Source organism: Apus apus, chromosome 4 (assembly GCF_020740795.1).
Source record: "Apus apus isolate bApuApu2 chromosome 4, bApuApu2.pri.cur, whole genome shotgun sequence".
Lineage (NCBI taxonomy): Eukaryota > Metazoa > Chordata > Aves > Apodiformes > Apodidae > Apus > Apus apus.
In genome coordinates, this window is record NC_067285.1 from 20,452,689 (window position 1) to 20,476,620 (window position 23,932).

At 53.0% G+C, this 23,932-nt stretch overlaps 2 protein-coding genes across 6 annotated transcripts in view; both read right to left on the bottom strand.

Moving 5' to 3' along the window:
- Positions 1 to 56: 56 nt before the first annotated feature.
- Positions 57 to 9,159, bottom strand: TMEM150A (transmembrane protein 150A). The gene is made up of 7 exons (XM_051619838.1): positions 8,953 to 9,159; positions 6,997 to 7,044; positions 4,707 to 4,778; positions 4,479 to 4,546; positions 4,235 to 4,362; positions 3,443 to 3,620; positions 57 to 1,644 (listed from the first exon to the last, which is right to left on the bottom strand). Exons 1-7 carry the CDS (start codon positions 9,030 to 9,032, stop codon positions 1,400 to 1,402), a joined length of 819 nt encoding a protein of 272 aa, XP_051475798.1. The 5' UTR covers positions 9,033 to 9,159; the 3' UTR covers positions 57 to 1,399.
- A 3,741-nt stretch (positions 9,160 to 12,900) lies between these two features.
- The window catches only part of GBF1 (golgi brefeldin A resistant guanine nucleotide exchange factor 1), a 106,405-nt gene continuing 95,373 nt past the window's right edge, over positions 12,901 to 23,932 (bottom strand). For 4 of the 5 annotated variants that reach the window (XM_051617562.1, XM_051617561.1, XM_051617558.1 and 1 more), the window contains 14 exons: positions 23,692 to 23,763; positions 22,316 to 22,410; positions 21,734 to 21,887; positions 21,314 to 21,536; positions 19,506 to 19,669; positions 18,968 to 19,214; positions 18,375 to 18,574; positions 17,291 to 17,441; positions 16,800 to 16,930; positions 16,359 to 16,460; positions 15,663 to 15,776; positions 15,249 to 15,426; positions 14,904 to 15,041; positions 12,901 to 14,555 (listed from right to left, as the gene is read on the bottom strand). In XM_051617562.1, coding sequence (XP_051473522.1) covers positions 14,269 to 14,555; positions 14,904 to 15,041; positions 15,249 to 15,426; positions 15,663 to 15,776; positions 16,359 to 16,460; positions 16,800 to 16,930; positions 17,291 to 17,441; positions 18,375 to 18,574; positions 18,968 to 19,214; positions 19,506 to 19,669; positions 21,314 to 21,536; positions 21,734 to 21,887; positions 22,316 to 22,410; positions 23,692 to 23,763 — 2,256 coding nt within the window. In that variant the 3' untranslated portion in view covers positions 12,901 to 14,268. The remainder of the gene's footprint in view (positions 14,556 to 14,903; positions 15,042 to 15,248; positions 15,427 to 15,662; positions 15,777 to 16,358; positions 16,461 to 16,799; positions 16,931 to 17,290; positions 17,442 to 18,374; positions 18,575 to 18,967; positions 19,215 to 19,505; positions 19,670 to 21,313; positions 21,537 to 21,733; positions 21,888 to 22,315; positions 22,411 to 23,691; positions 23,764 to 23,932) is intronic. The other variant, XM_051617560.1, reaches the window with a different exon arrangement.

Sequence of the window (23,932 nt, forward strand, 5' to 3'; positions counted from 1 at the left end):
CCCAGTCCAGCACCGTGGGAAGGACGGTTTGCCTCACCCTTGGCTGATTTGCACATTTATTATTGTAAATTCACTGTTCTCTCCTTATATATTTTTTAAACATATATTAGATATAAAAGTCAGAAATGCTCCTTTTTTAACTACATATAATGGTGGATTTATAGGCTGATTTTGAAAAGGTGGGCAAATCAGGGAGCCCAACCTGATCAACATGTACAGCAGCAGCAGCAAATGCCCCTCTCCAGGGACAAGGGAAAATTTATATATATACATATATATATATATGTAAACCTATATATACATATACACACACTCACCACCCTCTACACTCCCCCTCAGACACCCCGGCCCCTGCCCAGGCCATCCAAGGCTGGGCTCAGCCTGAGGAGGCTGGAATTGAGTGGGACAGGCTTTTGGCAGGCACTGGCTGGGCTGAGTGCTGTGATTCTGCGAAGGCACCAGAGGACGGATTTGGGAGTCCCAGCAAAACGGGGAGACAGAGGCTGGGGCATGGAGGCCCTGTAGCAGGACAGCTGAGGTTGGCAGTGCTATGGCAGGGAAATCTGCTGCTCTGAAGGCACTGTGCTTGCAGGACATCCCCAGCATGAAAGTAAATGCAGAGAACCATTTCCTAACCCAGCTGGCTGCCAGGGAATGCTGTGGCCCAGAGGCCAAAATCTGCCTAAGCAATTCTCCCCAGACTCAGAGGCATGGAAGGCCGTGAGCAGTGAGAGCCCTGGCTGGGAGGGCCAGAGTGGTCCCACTGAGGCTGCTGTGGTCATCCTGCAGCAGAGCAAGGCACACGGGCAGGGAAAGACCCGGCTGCCATCCTCACTGGGGATGCAGACTGGCACTGCCATTACCTGCCAAGGAAGGGAAAAGCACTCTGGGTTTTTGGCTCTTCGGGCATAGTCTCAGTGGCTGGCTGGAAGGCCTGCCCTGCCTAATTCTGCCCCATGGCCATGGAAGAGGAACATCCCCAGCACACAAAGTCTGCGTGGTGAGGGGAAGGTGAGACCCCTGGTCCCCACATCCCTTACAGATGGGGCGTCTCTACTGCCCCAGACTCAGACAGGGCAACCCTGGAGGCTTGGGGGCAGATCCTGGCTCTGCCAATAGCAGCACTGGGCTGGCATCCCTGCTCCTCAGCAGTGACCCCAAACACAGCAGGTAGGGAACGGGCAGCTCCTGCAGGGGACACTGGCTGCTGAAGAAGCCCCAGACACAGGTCCCACCAGGAGGAGAGAGAGGGCACTGCACACCCACACATGCACACATACGTACACATGCACCCAGAGGCAGCCAGGATCTCAGAGTCATTCAGAATGGGGGAAGTCACTGGCAAAACCTGATCTGGGGGTCCCAGATCTTTGAGTCTTTGAGGCTGTCCCCTAGAGGATCAGGCCATGGCCAGGCCCTCAGCAAGGCTGTGGATGTGGGCTGTGCTGGACACACTGCTCTCGCCTTTGTAACTTTTGGGAGCCCGACTGGCTTTCAGCAGGACCAGAAAGGTGTCTGTGGAGATGGCCCCAAACTCAAAGGTGAAGGTGCCATAGAAGACCAGGACATCAATGATGAACATCCACTCACATAAGGCGGCCACATGCTGCAGCACAAAGCTCTCCTGGATGAAGAACACACCACCTGAGGGCATCACTGTCAAGGAAAGAACAGCTGGACCCCAACCACCCCATGAAGGACCATGTCCCACTGTCACTGCACACTGCGGTGGCCATGAGCAGCCCCTGTCCACAGGAAACACACCACCACCCCTAAAACCAAGAAACCCTGCATGCTTCCCCGAGCACCAGGAGGGCTTTGGCACAGAGGAGGCAGTGGCACATGTTCCCAAACCAGCCAGTAAATCATGGGACTGATGTCAGGTGGGGATTTACTGAAGAGGCCGGGGCAGGGGGAACTCAGGCTGCAGCCCTCAGGGCAAGTCAGGTGCCCAGCTGCCTCACCGTCCCCACACCCCTTGCTTCTTCCTCAAACCAAGCTGGTGCTCCTCATCCTCCTGTGGGATGCAGTTGAAGTTGCTAAAACTCATCATCCCTCCATCCCGTCGGTGGAAGAGCTTGGGCTGCTCCATCCCATCCCTGCAGCACGCCCTGTTCCTCTGTGCAGCCAGCTGGCTCAGCCCGGAGAGGGGTGCTGCTCCCTCTCCTCCTGGTCCTATTGCTGACAGAGCTTCTTTATGCTTCCCTCATCACCACTGGGGATGTCTAGGGAAACTTACTGCCAGAGCCATCACAGGTGAGGGGAGAAGGCAGGTACATCACCCAGTCCTCCAGGTGAAGCCTCCAGCAGTATCCTGTTTTTTGTCAGTGAGATCAAGCTCTAGGAGAGCTGGAGAGACAGGGACCTGACCTGTGCAGGGCAGAGCCCGCTGCTCACTCCCTCCATCCCACTAGGAGAGGTCCCAGCCCTTTTCCCACACCATCCCCACCACAGCTCACTGCTTTCCCACTTCCAGTCCCCAGTGCTTCCAAAGGTGCATGGACATGGCAGGCAGCCACCAGTCCTGTCTCCCTTGTCCTTGCATGCCCTGCCTGTCCCTCCCAGCTGGCATAGCCCTGCAGCACTCCTGCCCTTCCCAGCTCCCTGCCTGCTTCCTGGCGTGTCTGCCTGCTGTGGAACCCTCTGGCACACCCCAGGCTCACCAGCACTCCCAGACTCCTCCTGCACTGCTCAACCTGGTCAGACTCTAGCAAGTGCCTCTGGGATCTGTGGACACAACATGCTTTCTTCCCTTCCTGCCCATGTTGTTTCACAAGTTATCCCTAACCTCCCAATTGAGCCGCTGGCTCCCTGGCCACACACTCTGGACCATTATTCCAGCCCCACTCTGCCTGCTGCCATGCCCTCCTTCCCTGGTGTGGTGTTTGCAGAGCCCAGTGCCTGCTCACTGAGCCCTCCTTTGTTCCACGGGCAGGTGGGCACTGGTGAGCTCCAGCTGGTAGAGGTGCTGCCAGGCACCCACCTGGCACCCACACAGAGTGCATTGGCCACATAGGTAACTTGGAACCTGCATTGCCAAGGGCTCAACACACCTTTGTCTCATTAAAAAACCCCAACAATTAACTGGCTCTTCCACTCTACAAGGTATAGGGCTGGAGCCCACACTGCGGCTGGGCTGGGCTGCGGCAGACAGGGCAGGGCTGGTTTGGGGCACCCCAGTGCCCAGAAAGATGCCCACCAGTATCCCTGCCCCAGCTCAGCCCCCACACCTCTGGCTGTCCAGCATGGTTGTGGTATGGCTGCTCCCCCAGCCCACTCCTGCAGTGAGCTGCCTGGCCTCAGCCCCCTGCCCAGCCCCTCTCCCAGCCCAGTGCCATGCTGCCAGACCAAAGGATGGAAGATGTGGGCAGCATACTCCCTGTGATGACCATCTTTTGCCAGCCCATTCCAGATCTCCTCCCCACACCCTTCCGAAGGATACTGAAGACAAGGGTGACGAAGGCCACAGTGGTGAGGATGCTACGTAAGTGGCCAGTCCAGTACTGCCCACGTGTTTTGGCCATGCGGTAGGTGAGGATGGACTGCAGGAGCAGGAACAGCATGCTGGTGGGAAAGGCCACCCCCGCCCCAATGTAGTGCAGCACCTTGGCATGATCCACCTGCAGAGGAGAGACCATCAGCACCTTGGAAGGCTCCCCCAGCAGGGCTCTGCTCCAGCAGGTCAGGCTTGAGCCGAGGCAGAGGGGCAGGCAGTGCCAGGCGTGAGTCCAGGCAGCTCACCCCATGCCCAAGTCCTGGCTGAAGAGCAGATTTTGACCCACTGGCTGCTGCCAGGATCTCAAAGTGCTTCTGTTTCCCTGATCTATGGGGTGGTAGCTCCCAAGCCCTGCTGTGCTCGAGGACACGGGTTGGTGACTGCCCTCTACCCCCAGGCATCACTGGGGCTACTCACACCCCCTCCTGGGGATCACAGCCCTGCCCTCAGCAGAGTTGCTGGAGCACAGGCAGGATCGGGGCCAGCAAAGCTCTTCTTTGGGGGGATGGAGCCAGCAGCAGCCTCCTGCCAAGCAGAAGGGACCGGCCGCTGTGGCAGGCAGAGGGCAGGTGGCTGCTGGTGGCTTGTGCCTGCTGCCAAGCCCTGGGCTGCTGGGGACCCTGCGAGCACAGGCTCTGCCCAGCCACGTTTCCTCGCATCACTCCCCAAGAAGCAGACACCCACGGTGGGACCCCGGCAGCCCTGCCCCCGGGGGATCCCCTGAGGAGATTGCCTTACCTGGAAGTTGCCCACCATGGTGAGGCCGGCGGCGCAGACCCAGCCGGTGGCCAGTCCCAGAGTGTTGAGGAGGGACGGACCAAGGCGTTCCAGGAGGTGGGCGTAGCGCAGCAGCCCCACCAGGATGACTGTGGGAGAGTGACACAGCCCTGTCACACGCTGCCACCTGCAGACCCCCCACCCGACCCTGCCATTCCCCAGCTGGGGGTTGAGCTCCACAGGGCACCCCACAGTGGACACTTACCCATGAAGGAGCCCAGGCTGCAGATGAGGCTGAAGAAGCAGCTCTCAGGAGGCAGGGTGCCACACTTGCTGTGGGGACAAGGCAAGACCCGGGGAGCCATCAGCCGGGGGGCGCTGGGGTGCGGTGCTTGCCCCCTGCCCAGGACGCACTCCTGGGTTGCCCCGGGGGAGGGCTCAGAGCGGCTCAGATCCCCCGTTGGCCCCGCGCTCCCAGCCTGTGGCTGCTCACCTGACAAGGGGGATGTGGTCCAGCGTGCAGCAGGAGCCGGGGCCATCGCCACCACACGACTGGTTGTAATTCCTGCGGGAAGCAAAGAGATGGGCTGGGAGAGCCGCACTCCTGTCCTCTGTCCACAGACTTTGCAAGGGCAGCAGACCTGCTCCCCAGTGAATGCAGCTTAATCCTGGGAATGTGCCCATGTCCTGGGGCCAAGTGCATCCAGGGAGTGAGCCAAGGCCCTCCAGGATCCCCCAAGAGCATCATGCCCTGGGCTTCCACAGCTTGTCCCCTGCCTGCTGGTTCTGCTGCCCACCCTGAGTCCCTGCCTATCAGGGAGAGGGTACACCAGGGTTGAGGACTGCAGGCACCCACTGGATGTGTGGGCTGGGGTGCTGGGCTCAGGGTCCCTTGCAGCCCCATGGCCCAGGCAGGAGCACCCACATGCCAGCCCTGGCACACACACCCTGGGGTGGGAGAGCGCGGGTGGAACTGGGCATAAAGCCACTGACAGCTCTGGGCTTGCACAGGACTGGCAGGAATCAGGTGGGAATGCCAAACTGAGCGGGAAACAGCCCCCACAGCCACAAACACCCCAGGGCAGTGCCACCCCACCTGGAGGGGAAGGCAGGCACACAACAAGAGTGAGCCCACAGGCTGCCCTGAGAAGCTTGGCATACCCTGGCATGCCAGCAGCTCACCCCCCCCGGACCCTGTTAGCAGCCCCCAGCGCTGCTGGGCTGGGGCAGGGTGCTGCTGCCCTCAGCCACCGCAGAGCCCTGGAAGTGCCTCCTGTGGCCACAGGCTCAGTGAGCCTGCAGACCCAGAGGTCTTATCAGCCTCAGACACCTTCCTGTACCACAGCTGCTGCCTGCAACCGTCACCGAATGCCACCCCGCGAGGTTATGTGTCCCCTCACCCTCCCAGCAGCTGGCACACGCTTGCAGTGGGTTTTTGGTCACCCCTTTGCTGCAGCATCAACCAGGCACCCAGCATCTCCATCTAGAATGGCTCAGGATGGCCCTTACCCACGCCCCTCAGGCAGGGATCCCAAAGCACTGTGCCCCAAAGACCTTCTCAGACACCCCAGCCCCATGGTAGGAACAGGAGCGGTGGCGTCAGCAGCACCCTGCCCCTGGCTGAGGCGGAGCATTGGCCGCCTCCAGCCACTCAGCAACCACATGGTTAAAAAGCCTTTTTGGAAAGGGCTGGGCTGGGCTCTGGTGTTTTTTCTGTCTCCTCATTTACTAGTGGCTTTGTTTTCCAACCACGAAACCCCAGTGAGGCGTGGAGCCCCACGGCCTCCTCAAGGGCTGCTCTTGGGGCTGTGTTTGGTTTGGGAGGGGTTTTTTATTATTATTTTGTTTAAAGCAAGCAGCTTGAGGCTGGGAAGCATTATTCATCATTAAGGGCTGGCTGTGTGGCAGAGACAACCGACACACACATTCTTCTCAGAGCAGAATCAGCCATCAGGCAGGAAATGGCAGCTGGGATTTTTTTCCCCCTTCTTCTTCAAACACTCCAGCAAGAATTAAACTAACATGGATTTTTCTGGGCAGATTTTTAAGGAGACACAACAAGCCAAAAACCCTGCAGAAGATAATGCCAAGAGAGCAAACAGGGTTGTTTTTTTTTCCCAGCCTTCGCCTCTCCTGTGCCTCGTCCCTCATCCCAGGGTGCTGCAGGCAGCTCTGCCTGTGAGGTGGCCGGGTGCCATGGGGCCATCCCATCCTCCTGGCACTGCCAGATTTAGCCTCAAGCAAGCAAGCTTTAACCTTTTCCATGGAGACACAAGGTCCTCTGTAATTGCCTGACCACTTATTTTCATACTTTCACCATGCTGTGTTTTTTCAATGGCCTCCTTCTCCCCCCCCTGGGGTTTGCAGCAGGGCTGGATCATTCACTGCAGCAGTAACCACAGGCAGGCCTGGGCAGGGGAGGAAGGGGGGCTTTCAATACCCTGCTCAGCCCCGGCCTCTAATCCCCAAGCAGCTCTACTCCCAAAAGCCATAAGAGACATGCCCTGGGATGACTGCACCCCATTACTGTCACTACCATTTCTCCTGGGAAAGAAAGTGACTCTGTGACCCATTCCCACCTCTCCCACCATCTCAGCCCCCTTCCCCTGGCCAGCCTGGCCCTCACTCCCTTTTCAGCAGGGTGATGGTGCAGGGGGTCCTTAGCTTCCCAGTGTTCTGGCAAAGCACTGCATGGTTGAAGTGCAGCAGGTCTGGAGGGGCACCCAGCATTACCAGGGTCTTTAACTAAGAAAGGGTCCCTGTTGCCTCCCTTCAGGCCTTACCAGTTGTGGACGGGGCAGATGTGGTTGTTGGATAGTGCCATGGCGTACCTGGGGGAGAGACGACAACAGGGATTACCACAGCTGCCCATCTCCCTGCATCCCTGCTCCTCGCTGCCACCCAGGGCTAGCCCCAGAGACCAGTCACAGGAGCAGAGGGTACAAGCCCTCACTGCCCGCCAGGGGCCAGCGCTCACCCTGGTGCATCTCTCAGCTTTGCAAAGCACGAAACAGAAAAGCAAGTGCATAAGCACACGCTGTGGAAAACTCCTGCTGCCAGAACCCCGTCCCCCTGCCCAGCTCTCTCATCCCTGCTGCTCCAGTTCAGCAGGTCTGCTCCTGTAGGGCATCATCCCCATTATGCTCCTGTGCTCCTCCGGCCCTGGGGGAAGTGCTCTGCCGCAGAGCCCCACCCCTGGCATCAGGACTGTCCACCAGCCTACAGCAGGGCAGGGTGGCACCCAGTGCCCGCTGGGCTCTGCCCTGCTCCCCCCGGGCCCTGGCTGGTGGCACACGGAGCTAAGAGAAGTCTGGGAAAGCAGCCGGTGAGTTGGCAAGGCATTTTGGGCAGATCAGCTCCATTGAGCATTTTACTGTAGAGTCACACCTGCACCTGGGTCAGTGTAACAAGGGGTTAATGACATGCATCCCACTCCGCTTCAGGGGGTCTCGGCCCCACGGCCCCCCCAGCCGGCGAGCAGCGCTCCCACCCAGCAGCAGGCGGCCCCGTGCTGTTCAAATTGCTGCCGCCAGTGGCCGTAAACAGGTCAGGTTAAAAATAGGACCCAACACCGGTAAGAAAACACCTCTCCCGCCCAACATGGTCACGTAACAGCAGGGCTGCGAAAAAGGATGATCCCAGCAGAAAGGCGCCAGAGTAGAGAATGGGACAGCTAGGGAGAACCAAGGGGCAGTGCTGCCCACCACAAGGGCTGCCCACCAAGAGCATCATCCCCTGCCGACCCCTGGCCCAGCCACTTCCCAGAACAGGTCTCCCTCAAGCAACCAGTCCCCATCCCAACCCTTTCATTTCCTCCTGGGAGGGGAAACAATCCAAGAGAGGCACAAATGGTACTGCTTTCCCACAATGGGATCTGCTTCCACTCACCTGGCTCCCCCTCATGACTCTGCATCCCAGGCAGGGGCAGCAGGGCCCCACATGGAACACACACTCTGTATCGATGAGCAACATATTGTCCCCCAAGCAGCTGCAGGACATGTTTGGGGCCAGAAAAAGGCCCCAGCTGCCCCTCACAGAGCAGCTCAGGCTGTGAGGACCACGAGCAGCACCTCCCACCTGTGCTGCTTTGGGCTGGAGAAGAACCTGCTCCCCAGGAGATGGCCAGGGCTTTGTGGGCTGTTTAGGGGAAAAACTTGGGCCATGAGTTTCCTGTGCAAGGGTCAGCATTCAGCTTTGTTGTGAAGGAGGATGGGATGCTCCATCCCACACCCCAGAAAGTCCAACATTATCTACGTTTGGGCTACCTATGCCTTTAGGAAAAAACCCTCATCCAGTGCCTGGCCATCCCTGCTGTAGCAGCAAAATGGGGCTGATGGACTAGGGTAGGACAACCTTACGTGACCAGCCAAGGCCCGGGGAAGTCACTGACAGGGTGGGTTGGTGCTGCTCACCCAGGTGACACAGCCTCTGCTTCCAGCACAAGGGACAAACGTTCCCTGGCACTCTGATCCATCCCATTGGAGTCCGAATGGGTCCTCATGTGCTGCACTTCTGGCAGCGACCACGCAGGGTGGCTGAGAGGGAAAAGGAGGATGTGGGAGCAACCGAATGTGCAGAATCGCCCCAACACAACACGGGCTCAGCCATGCCCCACAACCCCCCGCCCCACAGCATCCTCCAGCCCCCGGCCCCGCAGCATCGCACCCCGCAACCCCCCTCCCCCCGCAGCGCGGGGCAGAGGGGCTGGCAGCCGTTCCGGGCTGTCTCGCGGTACTCACACGATCCACATGCCGGTGATGGTGAAGGCGGGCAAGGTGACGGGCAGGATCCCCCAGGCCGGCATCCTGGGTCCGGGCATGCCCTGCCGGGCTACGGGCGAGCGGGGCCGCCGGGAGAGCCTCCCCGCTCCCTCCTGCTGCCGGGCGGCCGCCGGGCCGCGCTCCCCATGGACGGCCGGGCCGGGGCCGGGGCCGGGCGGAGCTGAACCGAGCTGAGCCGGGACGGGACAGCCCAGCCCAGGCCGGCCCCGCCCCGCGGGCAGCGCAGGTCCCGCTCGGCGGGGCAGGGCCCACCCCGTCCGGCGGCGAGCGGGGGCGGCCGGCGGGGCCCCGGGCGCCACGTGGCGGCCGCGCTGCCTGCCCGGGGGGAGCGCCCTTACCCGGGAGCGTGAGGCTGGGGACGGGCAGGCCGGGAGCGGGGATCGCACGGAGCCGCTGACGCCGGCGTCCGCAGGGCAGGCAGAAGCAGCCCCGAGAGGGCGGTCGGCCTTGTCCTTTGCGGGACACAGCCGGAGCACAGAGACTGGCTCCTGCTCGGCAGGGCACTGTCCAGCAGCAAGCAGCCCTTCCCTGGAGCTGCAGCAGTCTTTGCCGAGGCTGAATGGGATAGCAGCAGCTGCCTGCAGGGCGTGGGGGCCTCGCCCCCAGCCCCAGGTGATGCTCTATCTGCCCCTACACCGTCTCTATGCTTCTAAGTGTGGCCCAGAGGGCGCTATCTCAGTGCAGGGGTGTAGCAGGAGGTACAAAAGACCTTTATCAGTCCCCTCTTCTTCCTCGTGAGAAAAGGGTTAACGCGGGCTCAGCCCTCCCTCCTGAGGGCAAGGCTCAGTTTGCACCCGTGTTGACTAATATTCGATCTCACTAAACTCCTCAAACAGCTAATGACACTTCAAACAGCTAGTGACATCTCGGCTGCTTCACATCCACTTCACACCCTCCCCACACCCATCCCAACTTGCTTAGCCTGACCACACCTTTCCCAGATAGATACTTGGTACAAATGGCTCACCTAGAGGTAAGTTTAGCAGCCACCCACCAACTCTGCTGCCCAGAGAAATTTCCATTTTTCTTTTGTGGAAAACTTTAACTACTTTCTCTGGCAGAGCAGCCAGCCTGTGGCAAGCCCACCACAGCCCTATTTCCCTATCAGTAACTGGGCAATAACCCACACCCTCCCACTGCATGGCTGCTTTGAAGGCCTTTGTTTTCAAGTCCCAAATATGCAGCATATCCAAAGGGTGGGTGCACCCCTGGGGTCCCAGAGCGGCCGGTGCTCATAAAGCTTGCAGCTTCCTCGTGCCTTCTGCAGCAAGGAGCTGCCTGGGAACAGCAGCTGCCCTGGCCTGCACCAGAGCCAGGCTCCAGCCAACTCACCAGGGCATAGGTTATGCAACTGGAGCAGCAGTATTGCACACTGGGACTTGTAGTCTCAGGGATCTCATCTTCCTCAGCCTTGACTAGCACTCCAGGCAGCCTCCTCACAGGCCCAGGGGTCTCTCCTTGCTGCTCAGCCTGTCAGTTCCCTGACATCTCACTGCAGGAGTTGCACTCCAGAGCTTTGCTTCCAAGCCTGTCATGCTCCCAAAGCTGCCCTCTCAATTTCTGTCCACTGTCAGACAGCAGGCCTGGCCCTCCCTCTCCCGGCAGCCCCCACGGCCGCACGGACAGAGGGTGGTGGGAACAATGTTGGCCAGGGCAGCGGGCGCTGGGCCAGGGTGCAGCTGCTGCCCCTTCCAGCAGCTGTGGCAGGGCTCAGAGTGCTCCTGGGCCATGGGGAGAGCAGCAAATGCCACCAGGCTGCCTGCCATCTGGGGGGACAAGAAGGAGCAGGGCACAGGACATTTGAGGCTGCCTAACAGGCACAGGCTTTTCCAGAAAACATAGCTGGCATTTCAAGGAGAGATGGTAACTTCTAAAAAAGCCAGCTCACTGTTGGAAGAAGCTTCATGGAAATATTTCCTACAGACCAGGTCTCCTAAGTATGCTCAGATTCAATTTAAAAATTGAATCCAAAAGCAGCTTTGCTTTGGTTTCACAAGTTTCAGTGCCAACATTATGTTTTGCAGCCAGGGCTTATCTTTCAGTAGGGCTTTCTCCCACAAGGAAGCTTCACACCAATGAGCAAAACACCAAGTCCACTTTTCCTACTGACACACACTAAATCCCACTACTTACTTCTATTTGGTCTCAGTGGTGAAAGTTCTTAATGTAAATGGGAAGAGAAGAGGTACATAAGCCAAACTATGGGGATGTCTGTCCAGCCTCCTCTGGAAAACAGTGAGTCAGACCTATAAACATGAGAAAGAAGCCCAAGACTAGAAAAACTACATGCAGGGATAAACATGAAGGCTAGTGTTGTGAACTGTCATTTATGTAATTTAAGTTACAAATAGAGTTAAGGGATTTCTTGATAAAAATAGGTATCACAGCACATGCTACCTGTCAGTTGATTCTGATCTCCTTTCCCTGTTATTTTTTCTCTTTAACACATGAAACCTTGTTATTGCAAAATCCAAACAATGTTCAAAGACATTCTTTCTGGTTTTCCAGCCCATTCCTATTTACAGTCTAGTGAAAACTGTTTAAATTGCAATTCTGTCTCTCCAGTCAACATTCTTTCCATTCCAGTCCAGCTTCCTGCGGTTTTCCTTGGTGGCTTTTGCTTTGCACCACAATTGTCTGAATTAAAATGCAATGCTCTCAGTAGAAACTGGGTTTGCAAACACAGTTTAAAACACAGAACCCCCCAACAACTACTGAAGGCAGCAGGAAATCTAGGCTTTGCCATTAGCTGACACCACTCCAGGAAGTGAAAGGACTGTCTGGGGATCAGAGGGCAGTAGTGCTGACATCAGGGCACTTGACAATTGAGCAATCATTCACAAAGAGTTAACAATCTAAAGGTTTCAGCAAGCATTTTGGAGACAGCTCAGAAAAACAGAGCTGTAAATAGAAGTGAAGGCTTGGAAATACAAGACAGAGATACAGAAGAGCCATGGGCAGCAACATGGATTCAAACACATGAATGAACACATCTAAGGGCTGGAAGGACACAATCTGGAAGCAGAAGAAGGTGAGGAATAGAAGGCTGCAGCAGTGAAAACATTCCAGGAATGGTGGAAGGGATAAGGGAAACAGGATTTACTAACAAGACATTCCTAATATGTGCATTACTTCTCCATTACGCAATATTTAGACCTTCGGCCATGCAATTCAAACTAAGTTTTTAAACCCCTTACCAATCCTGTAGGAGCCTCTTGGAGTCCTTGTGATAGGGGAGGCACTGGTGCCCCACGCAGCTCTAAGGACACTGTGGCACCACATGGATCTTGCCACAAGACAAAGCAGAAAATACCAGGAAGGAATTATGTGTGGTTGTCCATATCCATGGCAGGCATTAGCCCTGCAGGAGCCCAGGATCTCTCATGCCCCCTCCAAGTCTGAATCCTGTCAGTGGAAACAAGGATTTCTTCTTCATCAGACAGAAAATGTTCCTTTCTCCAAAGTCAGGGAGCCTGCCACTGATGTCTGTGTCCTGGCTGTGTGCCAAGTTGCTGCAGGGCACCTGCTCCTCAGCCCTAGTCTCTGCCCTCAGTCCTGGCGGTGCCTGAGCACACACCAACATCACACTAGAAATTTTACAGCCAACACTAAGCTGTTGTCAGAAGCAAGAGCAATCTAGCTGTTACAGCTCTGCTTTGCCCATGACGGGAAAAATTTCAGCTTAGCCTCTTGGCAGCTGACCTCCACTGAGCCTCCCCACAAGCTGACCATTTCTCAGGGCAAGTCCCTCTGTGCTCCCTGCAGACAGAACCAACTGTTGGAGGATCCTGGTATATGGAGCCAGGGGGCTGGCAGATGGGCACAGCACCTTGACAAGTAAACTCCATTCTTCCCAAAGCTCTGAGCCACAGAACCACGACAGAAAAGGAGTGCAACACTGAAGCATTCATTTACAGGATGTATTTATTACACTGTAAAAAGTCCATTGGATTTTTAGCCATTTACTCTATATGTACACTGGTTGTGCTCCCACCACAGCCATAGGTTCCTCTCAGTACCAGTATACACTGGGTTGGAGTCATGCCCACGTCCCTCCCAGTCACCACTGGGATTTCCAAGATCGATATTATTAAGAATGTAGCCAACTAACCGAGAGGAAGAACAGAGATGCAGTGCTTGCCAGGCAGCCAGCTCTGCTCCAGGCATGAGGGGGTGGAAGCACAGGACATCCTTGCTGCAAGGCAGAAGCACAAGAATGACTACCAGGTCCTCAGCTGTAGGTGCATTTTAGGTGGAAGAGGTGGGCTTCCAACAATTAAAAGATGCAGAAGGGTGCAATTTCTGCAGTTGCCAAAAGAAAGCCCAGCAGACTTGCTGGGCATTTGTCAGCAGATGCCACAGATCCCCACATCTCTAGCTGAAGAGGATGTTTTTATAAGGAATGGGGCTCGACACTAAGAGGCCAATGTAGGGAGTGGTGGACAACACAGCACTGTTGTGCATGCCAGGGGAGTGGGTCCCCAAGCCCTGTTTGAGACATGGCCATAGGGCTCTGCTCTCAGCTCACAGGACTCTGAATTTCCTTCTCATCTGCTCATCTAGGCAGAGCCTTCTGAATTTGATCCATCCAACCAGAAAGCCTTATTTCATTTACAGGAAGGAGGAAAGCAGTGCTGGCCCCTACCAGGCTTCCCTGCTCCCAACTCCTGATCTGGCACGGGAATTGCTGTGACCCATGTTGAAGAAGGAAAGCATGTAGCTACAGCAGACAAGAAGCCCTACATAGCAAGCTGGGAGCTGCATGGTAAGCAATCCATATTTCTACAGAAAATTCTCAATCTGCTGAACCCAAACAAAACTGTGCAACCAGAAGCATGGGCAGGAAAGCTAGGGAATGGCTGGGGAATCATCCAGGGACTGAACTGAATAATCTGAGAGGCAGTCCTGTACTACAGCCCCTCTCTAGTGTGACATCCAAGAGTTTTCCCCCTTCACCAGATGAACTGGTGGCAGCTTGGTCCCAGGCTGCTGGGTGTGGGCATTGCCTGGCCCCTGAGATTGTGAAGGCAGGAAGGAGACTGGTCAGTGGAACCAGGCACCCCTCCAAGAAGACAGGGATTTCTAGGCAGATTTCTAGGTGGTTGCCCCAGGCAGGGAGCAGAATGTGATATGCTCCAGGGGAATTGTGGCAGCAGCCTTTCTGCTCAGGTTAGCATCATCTTTTAAAAAAAACATGCCCACTACCAGAGAACATTTGGCCAGCATCCTCCACCCACAGAGCTTCCTCAGCAGACATTCTCAGACACCCCCAAACTAATTGACTTCAGACGTTGTCATGGGGTCAGTGGGCCGTGGAGTAGCTAAGAGGGGAACAGGAGAGGTGGCTTCAATTAGGGCTGGGTTGAGAATGATTGGCAGAGTCATAGGTGGCACCCCAACCTGCAGGGGAGAGGCAAGTGGCTGCAGGATGAGTGGCGGCTGCGCTGTTGTAGGAGGCATGTCTGTAACGGGGCTTGTCTTTGTTGGAGCTGATGCTGGGAAAGAAGGAGAGGCAGAGGTGCTGATGGTGGGTGAGGCAGGTACAGTGGCTCTCTCCAACTCTGGAAGAAGGAAGAAACAAAATACATCCTTACACAGGCCCTGACAAAGTCACCTTTCTGATCAAAGTTAGGTAGGGCTGAAGGTCAACTCAGGGGCCTTTTCAGGCTTGCCCCTTCCACATACCTTCATATGAGGCCCTGAGGAGCAGGTGCTATCACAAGCATTCTACCCCACCCTCTGCCAACCCCAATAACCTCAGCAAAAAGGTCAGAACCTATCCATTTGGAAGTACAACAGTTCCACAACACCAGAGGCCTGGCCACTGGAGTTGATACTAAACCCAAGAAAAGCAGATCCACACCACCATGCCAGGAAGCCGATTCCAGAAAGCAGAAAATGGGACTCACCACTGGCAGCTAGTTCACAGGGCTTCTCCAAAGGAGCCAGGTGGGTGGCTGGTCTCACATCCCCTGCAGGAGAAGGGGGCAAGGCAGACACTATTGATTTCTGATGCTGCTGCTCCATTGGTATGCTGGGGACAGGATCTAGGAAAACAAAACCATCAGTGAGCCCACACACCAGTTTGCTCAGTCCTTTCACCCATCCTCAGTTTGCTCTCCTTGCACCAAGCTCCACAGCATCCTGCATCTATCATGTCATCAACATCCAGGCACTATGGCAGCTGGGTACTGGACAAAGCGCAAGCACTGGGTCCAAGACCTGTTTCTTTGAGGTTTCTCAGCCCCCTGTACCTTGGATGACTGTCTGTTTGAAGAGCTCATCCCGCAGCCTAGGTAAGAAACAGTCAATCCGCTCCCAGGTGATCTCCCAGAGATCTGAGTATCCCGTCCGTGAGTCAGCACTGTGGAATATCCCAGCTGTATCCATTACAAGCAGCATATTCTTCAGAGACTCTGGGATGGCCTCCAGCTGTAATCAGAGACACTCCTCAGGATACAGAGAATGGACATACGGCAATGAACAAAAGCTCAAAACAGCTGATGGGCTACCTTGGAAACAGACATCAAGGGGAGAGACCATGGGACGAAGTGGTTTTGGAAGGATTAAAAGGTTAAAACAACAAAACAAAGCACCTTTCAAGTTTAGAAGGTGAAAACTGATGAATGCTTGTTAAAAGCATTGTGGCAGCACTCTCACCACCCTACCAGTAAGTCGCTGGAGCCAGCATGCATGTATTTGTCCATAAAGTCCAGGATTGTGAGCCACAGGGCAGCAAAGGTGGTCAGTGAGAGCAGTGGGGAGAGATGCTGTAGGAACACCTAGAAAAAAAACCACAACTGCGGTCAACAAATAGTATTAGGGCTGCTGCTTAGTTTGACAAGCCAGTCATGACAATCTGGAATTCCCCCTCCTTGTGGCTGACTGGGAGCATGCACACACCCAGCCTGAGGATGACAGAGGCCTCCACTCTTCTGAGCTGCCTGTGTAGAGAAGTGGATCTTGCCTCCTTTGCATGAGGCCACTGCAGTCTGCATCACCACGTCTTCCAGCCCTTCCATATGCTCTGCTTTAAGCCAGTACTATCAGCTTGTGACATGCATCACCACTAGAACAGACTGTCTTCAACTAATGTTGGGTGTAATATTTGTCTCTCCATCCTTCCTAGTCAAAAACTCCTTCCTGACAACTTTTCCAAAGCCCAGGATCACAGAGACAGTTCTGGAAAGAAGGCACATCTAAACAGCAGAAGGTGGTGGAGAAGCTCAGCACTGGAAATAGTCAAACTAGCAAACTGACACCCATCCAGATCAGAGATGCTGAGAAGCTAATGCAGCAAACACTTTGGTCTTCTTGAGGTACATGGTTTACCCTGAGCTTTCAGGCAGCAGATGCATGAATACCTTGGAGAGTAGTGTTGAGGCTCTCATCCTGGTTTCTTCCATTCCACCAACATCAGCGGGGCTGATGTTCTCAAGTAGCTTGGTTAGCAGAGGGAATAGCACCTGTTGGATCAGATACATTGATATTTCAGAGCTGAAAAATGACTGATCATGACTGAGATTTGCACAGCCTTACAGGAAGCAGCTGGCTTTTGGGACTGGTGGCTTCAAGGCACAGACTACAGAAGAAGCAATGGGAAGTGAATATAATTTTGATATTCCAAGAGGCTCAGTCAGAAGCCTAAGCAGAGAAGAACTTTTCAGAGGATCAGAGTAGGGAACGCCTTGTTTGTTCTGGTAAACAAGCTGCTCAAGAAGACTGCTGCCACTCCCACAGGGCTTTGCTCTTCATCACAATGCTGTCCTGCCTACATGCCCAACCCAGCCCAGCCTGAAGGTTACCTTGTTGAAGCAGGACTCCCATTCCAGGGCATCCAGGGCCTGCAGGTCATGTACCAGGAGGGCCCGCTGCAAGTAAGTGAGTGCCTGCATCCGTACCGGGCGTCGGGCATCACAGCACAGCCAGGCAATACCTGCAAGACAGGAATTCAGAACAAATCCCACAGGGAAAGTGTCACATCCCTACTTCCCCAGTCTAGTGTGAAAAGTAGAATGAAGATCAAAAGCTCTCTGAGGGAAATAAATAAATAAATAATGCTTTTTCCATGCCACAGACTGGGAATCTACTCTCAGGTCTATAAGCAAGCTGGCAGCTAACACACGACAAAGATACCTTTCTGGATTTGATCCAAGTTCTTTTTCAATTACAACAGACCCTAAAAATCAACCTCTGCCTGCTTTCTGCAGTTAGTTCTTGGCTCCTCAACTTCCTGAGTGCTGCCATTATTCTAGAAGTGTCTCTTCTCTCTCTTATCACAAGGGGATGTCTTTACCCTGTAGCAAAGGACACCAGCAGTTGGACCAGAGTGTTCGGGAATCAGCTTCTATCTTCCTCCCTGCTGTCTCCAGATGGCGTTGCTCCTCTGCCCAGGAGTTGTAGATGGTGGCTGCTCGTGTGTGCAAGGTGTGCATGAGGTCCAGGAGCTGCAAGTCAAGCATCGCGTTAAGCAACACACAGGATCTAAATTTTTGAAGCAGCCCTGGTCTCTGCTCTTCCCCAAACCAATGCTAAAAAGCTGCTCAAGCCTGCTTCCTGTGTGTACATAACCATGTATATACATACATGGTGTCAGGCCTTGCTCTCTGTGCCTTCCCTAAGTGGTGAAGTGCCAGGCATCTTCAGCAAGATTCGTCAGTTCAGTAGCCATGTCAACCCCACCTCTGAGGAACAGCATCTCAATCGTGCCAGGAGCAAGAATGGAGCTTTTGCTGGCACAGAGCACTGACTCTCCCAGGCAGAGAGAGAAACCCAGTGATTCAGCTATGATGTCCAGGGATAACTCTCTGCAATCTTTTTCTTCCCCCCCCCCCCCCCCAAGCAAAAGGCATGAAGCACATACAAAGCTACCTCAGAAGACAGCATTCAAGTCACTTTACTATTGAATTGAAGTCCAACAACCTGGCAGCCAGCAGGGCTGTGCCTTCGCACCTTTGCAGTACCAGCTGGAGAGAGAAATGATTCCCTCGTCCCAGTCCTCTGTACTTGAAGCCCACAGGACTTTTCCCTCCCCACAAGCTCAGATGCCCTGTTGGATTCCACACTAATCCTACATGAACCTCATGTCTCCAAATGCCCTTGATCCACATCCATCTTACTATAGTGACTCACAGCTTCAGATTCCACCCTCCTTCTTTTCAGAGGACTTCTCTCTCCACTCCTATTCTGCTTTTGCCTGTCCAAATTGCAGTCTTCCTGGTTCACTGCAGAACCACATACTGCTGCCAGAGCCACCCTCGGCCATCCAGTGCCTACTGACCCAGGATGCAACCTCCTCTCAGCCTATGAAAAATCCCAGTGATTCCCTAGCATGGCGTTGAGAATGGGAAAGGAGAGGAGGAAATCCTTGCTATACTTACGTCCTGACTAACCTGTAAAGACACAGTGTGGTAGCTGGCAGGGATGCTCTCATCCTCGTCCTCATCACTATGTGTGTGTGCCTGGTGCTGGCTCAAGGCCCGTGATCGCCGTGTGGAGCTCTCCTTTGGCTTTTTTTTTAACCGACTGGATTTACTGTCATACCTGTGGCTCTTCCCCCTCTTCTCCTGGGACTTGTAGCCTAGAAAGTGAAAGGCAGCAACATATTATATACACACTCCATCACAACATTTTCTGCCTTTCAACACGTCCATCAGCCACCTTTTGATATCACCAGCAGAGGGCCCTGTCCTGTGAAATGACAACTACTTGCTTAAAAAAGTACCCAGCACCCCTCAGAAACAGCCTTCAGCAATAGCTGATACTGCTGCCTCCACATCAGCTCCAGACCTCCCCTTCATCTCAGAGAAAGGACTAAGAATAAGGTTCCTGCTGCCAGCAGGATCCAGGGCACTTTTCTCACAGCAGATAATTTTCTGGGGGCTGGGGACTTGTTCCCTGACAGTACACTGCACTTCTTGCTGACAGACCACCCCAAGCCCAATCCTGATTGTCAAACCAAGGGCCATCTTACCCCCATTCAAGCTCGCCTCCACAAAGATGCGGATGGTTTTGACACAAAGCTCAAAGTTCTCAGGTGTAACATGGGCAGCATCTCGCACGATGAAGGACAGGGACTCCACACACTTCATGAGAGACTTTGTGTCATGCGGGCCCAAATCCAGCCCCACGGTCAGGCTGTACTGGTTGACGAGAGGAGATGGCCCCAGCCTGCTGAGACCAGCAGTGGATCTGGAGGTGTCAATGTCATCTTTCCCCACCTGCAGAGTACAGCAAGAGGGTAGCATCAGAGGGTAGCATAACAAGTGGCACCTCATGCACATCCTGAAAGGGTCTTTCTTTTGAAGACAGCAGGTAACATGTCTGTAGGATCCAGTTCCCTTTCTTCCTAATTTGCCTCCAAGCTTTGTCCTTTCCACCTGCATCTCTTCCCTGTCCTTTTTACACTGTCAGCTTTTCCTGCTGTCTTAGTGTTCTCCCTATCACACCCTCTGCCCACAACCATGCTAGGAGTAGTCTTCTTCAGGCACGGGAAGTCCATTGCTACTCACCACTAGCCAGCCACTGTTCATGACATCCACATCTGTCACCGAGCGATGCATCTTGCCTGGCTTCCCATGGTCTGTGTATACCTCTGAATCAGAGGTGTAGCCACGGTCCAGGCTCATGTCACTTGGATGATAGGAGGAGGAGACCTCACTGTCTGACTGAGCACCTTCAAGACAAAAGTCATGGGTTTTTTAAATCAAAGCCAAACTAAGAACTTTGAAGAGTAGCTGTGAATAAGGGAGAAGCAATCCAGGTTAGTCATATCAGCATCAGCTAGGAATCACCAGTGGGCTCTGGAAGAAACTGGGCCTAGGCCTCTCTGCCTGTGAGAGGAAGAAGAGCTATGACAGAAGCATGCACAGGAGACAGTAGGAAACACAGAGTTTCGACACAGTTTCTCCCCTGTAGGTATGTTTGGTTTTCCCCCTCAGAGGGAAGGAGCTTTCCATCCCCTGCTATGGCATCTGTCAGGCTGACCGTAGATTAAAAAGGGGCAGGAAGTCCAGCACTTTGACCCTGGGGGAGGAATCAGAGGTACTATACACTTTAAGAACTACTGGAGGTGGTAGGTTCAGCCAAGACCATGCCAAAAGCACAACATGGAATGACAGGACTTGTGTAGGGCCTCTGGAGTCACTCTGTTCCACGCCAATACTGGTAAAGTCTTTCTCATTAACAGCAACCCACAGTAGCATGTTCCACTCCTGTCACGTCTACCTTGCTTGACCTTTTGAATAACCTTAAATTTCACACATCTCAAGCACAGAAATCTTTGCAAGGGCCAAACTTAAGCCACTGATATGTTATTTAGAAGCAAAAATCATTTTTTTTCAATAATTCAACAACATCCAGAAACTCACTAGCAGAGACAGACTTGATGTGAACACAGTGCACTGAACATTTTCAGGAGGTAAAGAGAACTAATGTTCTGATATGCAAGGTGCCACAGTCAAGTAGTTTCTTCAATCAGCCAAGACAGAAGCAGGGAAGGAAAAATAAAAGAGAAGACAGCCCAGCATTAACCCAGAAGGCTAAGGCCATAAGGGTTTTGAAAAATGAGGTTTTTCCAATCTGTCTACCACAAAGCATCAGGATCTAGCAAGGAAGTTATAGAAAAGCAAAGAGGAAAATTAAGGCCTCTGGAAAAGTCTTTCCTTGCTGTTTGCTTCAAAACTCTGAAGCTGTCAGCCTCAAATACATTGCCAGCTGGCTAAAACAAAGCAGGAAGCATTTGCTGAAAAGACCATCTTTCTAACACAGTTAAGAGAAGTAGAAAATAGTGGGTTGGACTTGTGGGAATGGTTTGGGCACTCTGAACACAAATGGATTTAGACACAGAATTTGAAAGAACAACTTTACGAGATCCTTAAAATGGGAACAGAAAGAATTCAATCCCACAAAAGGAGTAAGTATGACAGGACCAACAGCTGAGTTTATATTACAAACCCAGATGAAAGATTAAGGCTATATTACCCAAGGCACCAGAACCACAACCAGCAGAAAATGTTCCTTGGGTAGAGCAAAGACCTTCTACAGCTGCTACAACAGATATCAGTTTTCCTCCCACTGCTCCCTCAGGGACTAGCACCTGGACTGCTGCTCACAGAGCAGGATGAGATGGCAGAGTAGAGACAGGGAAAGACCATGGGGTAGGAGTGAACAGCAGGTGCTGGTCTTTAATCTTGCTAATGTAGTTTAATATCAGCTCTGTTTTCTTGCAGTCCCCTTTGCTAATTGAAAAGCTTGAGGAAGCAGCTGCTTATCTGGCAGGCAGGCATCAGATTTCCTAGCAAAAGCTGGCCTGTCTTACCTGTGTCGTTATCTGTCCTTGCTGTAACCTGCAGGGCTGCAGGTGGCTTCACCCCCGACCCAATACACTCCAAGAGGGTGAAGAGTGTGTACCAGTCATCCCCAGAGTGAATGTTGGCAGCATTGGTTTTCAGGAGTTCATGGAGGCCATAGGCAACCTCATGGCTAACTCTGGACAGCACATGTGGCTTCATCATGAGCAGGATACGTAATGAGAGGAGAACCTGGTCAGAGAATGAGACGGACATTCAAACCCTATTATTAATGCTGCATTCTCCAGCAAAGTCCCCGTTTGTTGATTTAAAGCCACTTAAAACTGCTGTTTGTTGTTACCCACAGTAGACAGGTTAAATGTGGGCCCATCCAACAGCAATTGGTTCCCTGTGTTGACAGGTGTCACAGAGCCCCAGGAATCCCTTACCTGCGCGCTGATTTCTTCCCGACGAAGGAGCCGAATCGCTAATCTCAGCAGCCCCACCACTGCCCTCTCCACCAAGAAGCAGAACTCCATGGCGTGGACACAGAGATGGTAGAGATGGTCTCGGACAGTTTGCCAGACACAGGTGACACGGTCCCTAGCCACAACAAGGAGGAAGGAAAGGGTAGGATGAAAGGAGATGAGACAAGAGGGATCCAGCTATCTCTCCCAGAATTCCTGACAACCTAGTATTTCTTCATTTCAGTGCAAAACTCCAGGCAGGAGATGTAAGAACAGACACATAGACACAACAAAACCATCACATTTCTTATTTACTTCATTACTTGCGAATCAATCAGGTGGGAGAATTTTCCCTCCAGAGTTTTGCTTATGTTCTCCAAATCTCAGGATATCAAGCAATAATTCATGGGAGAATACCCCCTCTGTTTGCACATGCTAGAGTGGAATTGCTAAGCCCTGAAATTAACAGCTACATGCTATTTCAGCTGGCAAGCACATAAGGAACTCATTCTCTGGACCCAGGCATCAGCTGCAGTAAAGCAGGAATGTAGTTCAAGGTCATACCTATTCTCTAGCACAATCCTCAGAAGCATCTCTAAGCAGAATGCAGCATCCTCTTCATCGTATGTCTCCTCATCAGGAGTCACGGAGATTAGAGCCTAAAAATACCAGGAAATGTTTGTGAATCACAAGCCCCCCAAACTGGGGGACCAACAAGTGAGGATCAACAGAATGCTTTGGATCTGGGTAAAACCGCACACCACTGTCTGGTGAGGTCATGCATAGTCCATCAAAAATGCGCTGGATGGAGGTCAAGCTAAATATTTGGGAAATTCTAATTTTTTTTTTTATTATGCAGGATGCAACACAAACTTAAAAGATGTTAAATACTGACAAAGTCTCTCAGATGGAGAGGAATTCTGAAAGCCAGCAGCTTCTTGCTAAGAATATGCAAAGCACAGAAAAGGCAAACATACCCTAGGCAGACTATAAATACTAGAACTATTCCTCTCAAGCCATCAGCTTGCATATGAAGGGAGAACTTCTGATGTACTAGGGATAAGAGCAAAATGCTCCCCCAGAGCTGAGAAGCCACACAAAAACCGAGTCACCAGTTCTCCATGTGGGCCTGCAACGTAGTGGTCCTTCTGTGATCCAAACAGCAGGTTCTGCTGTGGCTGTTTCAAGTATTGTTCTTTGGGGTTCACTCACTTACCATCCTTATTTTGAAACTCGATACCTATTCTTCCAAAACCTTCACAGCAAGCCTTGATAAATAAACCTTTCCTTTGTTTTAGCACAAGTCTCAATAGTGTCATGTGCCCTATTGATGAAGCCAGTCAATGGCAATTATAGCAGCCTGAAGAGAAAGGCACTTGCACTTTAAGAAGCCATGAAATTAGGCAGCACACACTGCCAGTCCACACAGCACCCCTGCAAGGGTCACACTGCACTGTTTGCTTTTGGAAGTGGTGAGCAGCAGCCAGATCCTTTCCACACCCTGGAGTGGTCTCAAACTCCACGCTAACCTGAGAAGCCTCTACCAGAACCAGGGAAGTATTTCTGTACAGCTCCTGCCTCTAAAGTAGCCTTTTAGAATGTCCTCATTATGCACACAGTACACCAGAAAATATGAAAAAGCATAATTTTAAGCTCCTACACAGAACGATGCATATTTTCAAGCACTTATCATGATCTCCTCTAGGATTTTAGAATGTATTCCACAATTTAATGTCTTCCTCAAGTACTAAAGCAATTGTGGCTGCCAGCATAGAAGTCACATGTAACAGTTGAACTAATGATTGGTTTCATAACCCATATAGGTCCAAGACCTCCTGTGGAGACAGAGAAGCTAGATGAGTAGACAGCTCATATTTATGATCATGCATAGCACACTTGCTCCATTACCAGTTCAACCCCTTGCCCAGTATCTCTCTTACCTTCATGAGCTCCTGGAGGGATTCAAGTTGGAGGAATTTGCTTTCTGTGATCAACTTCTCAGGATCACATTGCTGCAAAAAAACAGAAAAGAGGACTTGTGTATCTGGCGGATGGGGAAAGCATACAAACAGATCCTCCAGAAACACAGATTGTTCCCAGGAAAGATACAGATAGTGGCTTTGCACAACTACCTGGAGGAAAACTCCTGCTGGCTAGTTCACATCTGTTACCTTTAACAGA

Coding starts and splice junctions, on each gene's coding strand:
- TMEM150A (XM_051619838.1), bottom strand. CDS start 9,032: ATGCCCGGACCCAGGATGCCGGCCTGGGGGATCCTGCCCGTCACCTTG. Junction 7,045..8,952: donor ATCACCGGCATGTGGATCGT/GTGAGTACCGCG, acceptor TCTCTCCCCCAG/GTACGCCATGGCACTATCCA. Junction 4,547..4,706: donor GACCACATCCCCCTTGTCAG/GTGAGCAGCCAC, acceptor TTGTCCCCACAG/CAAGTGTGGCACCCTGCCTC.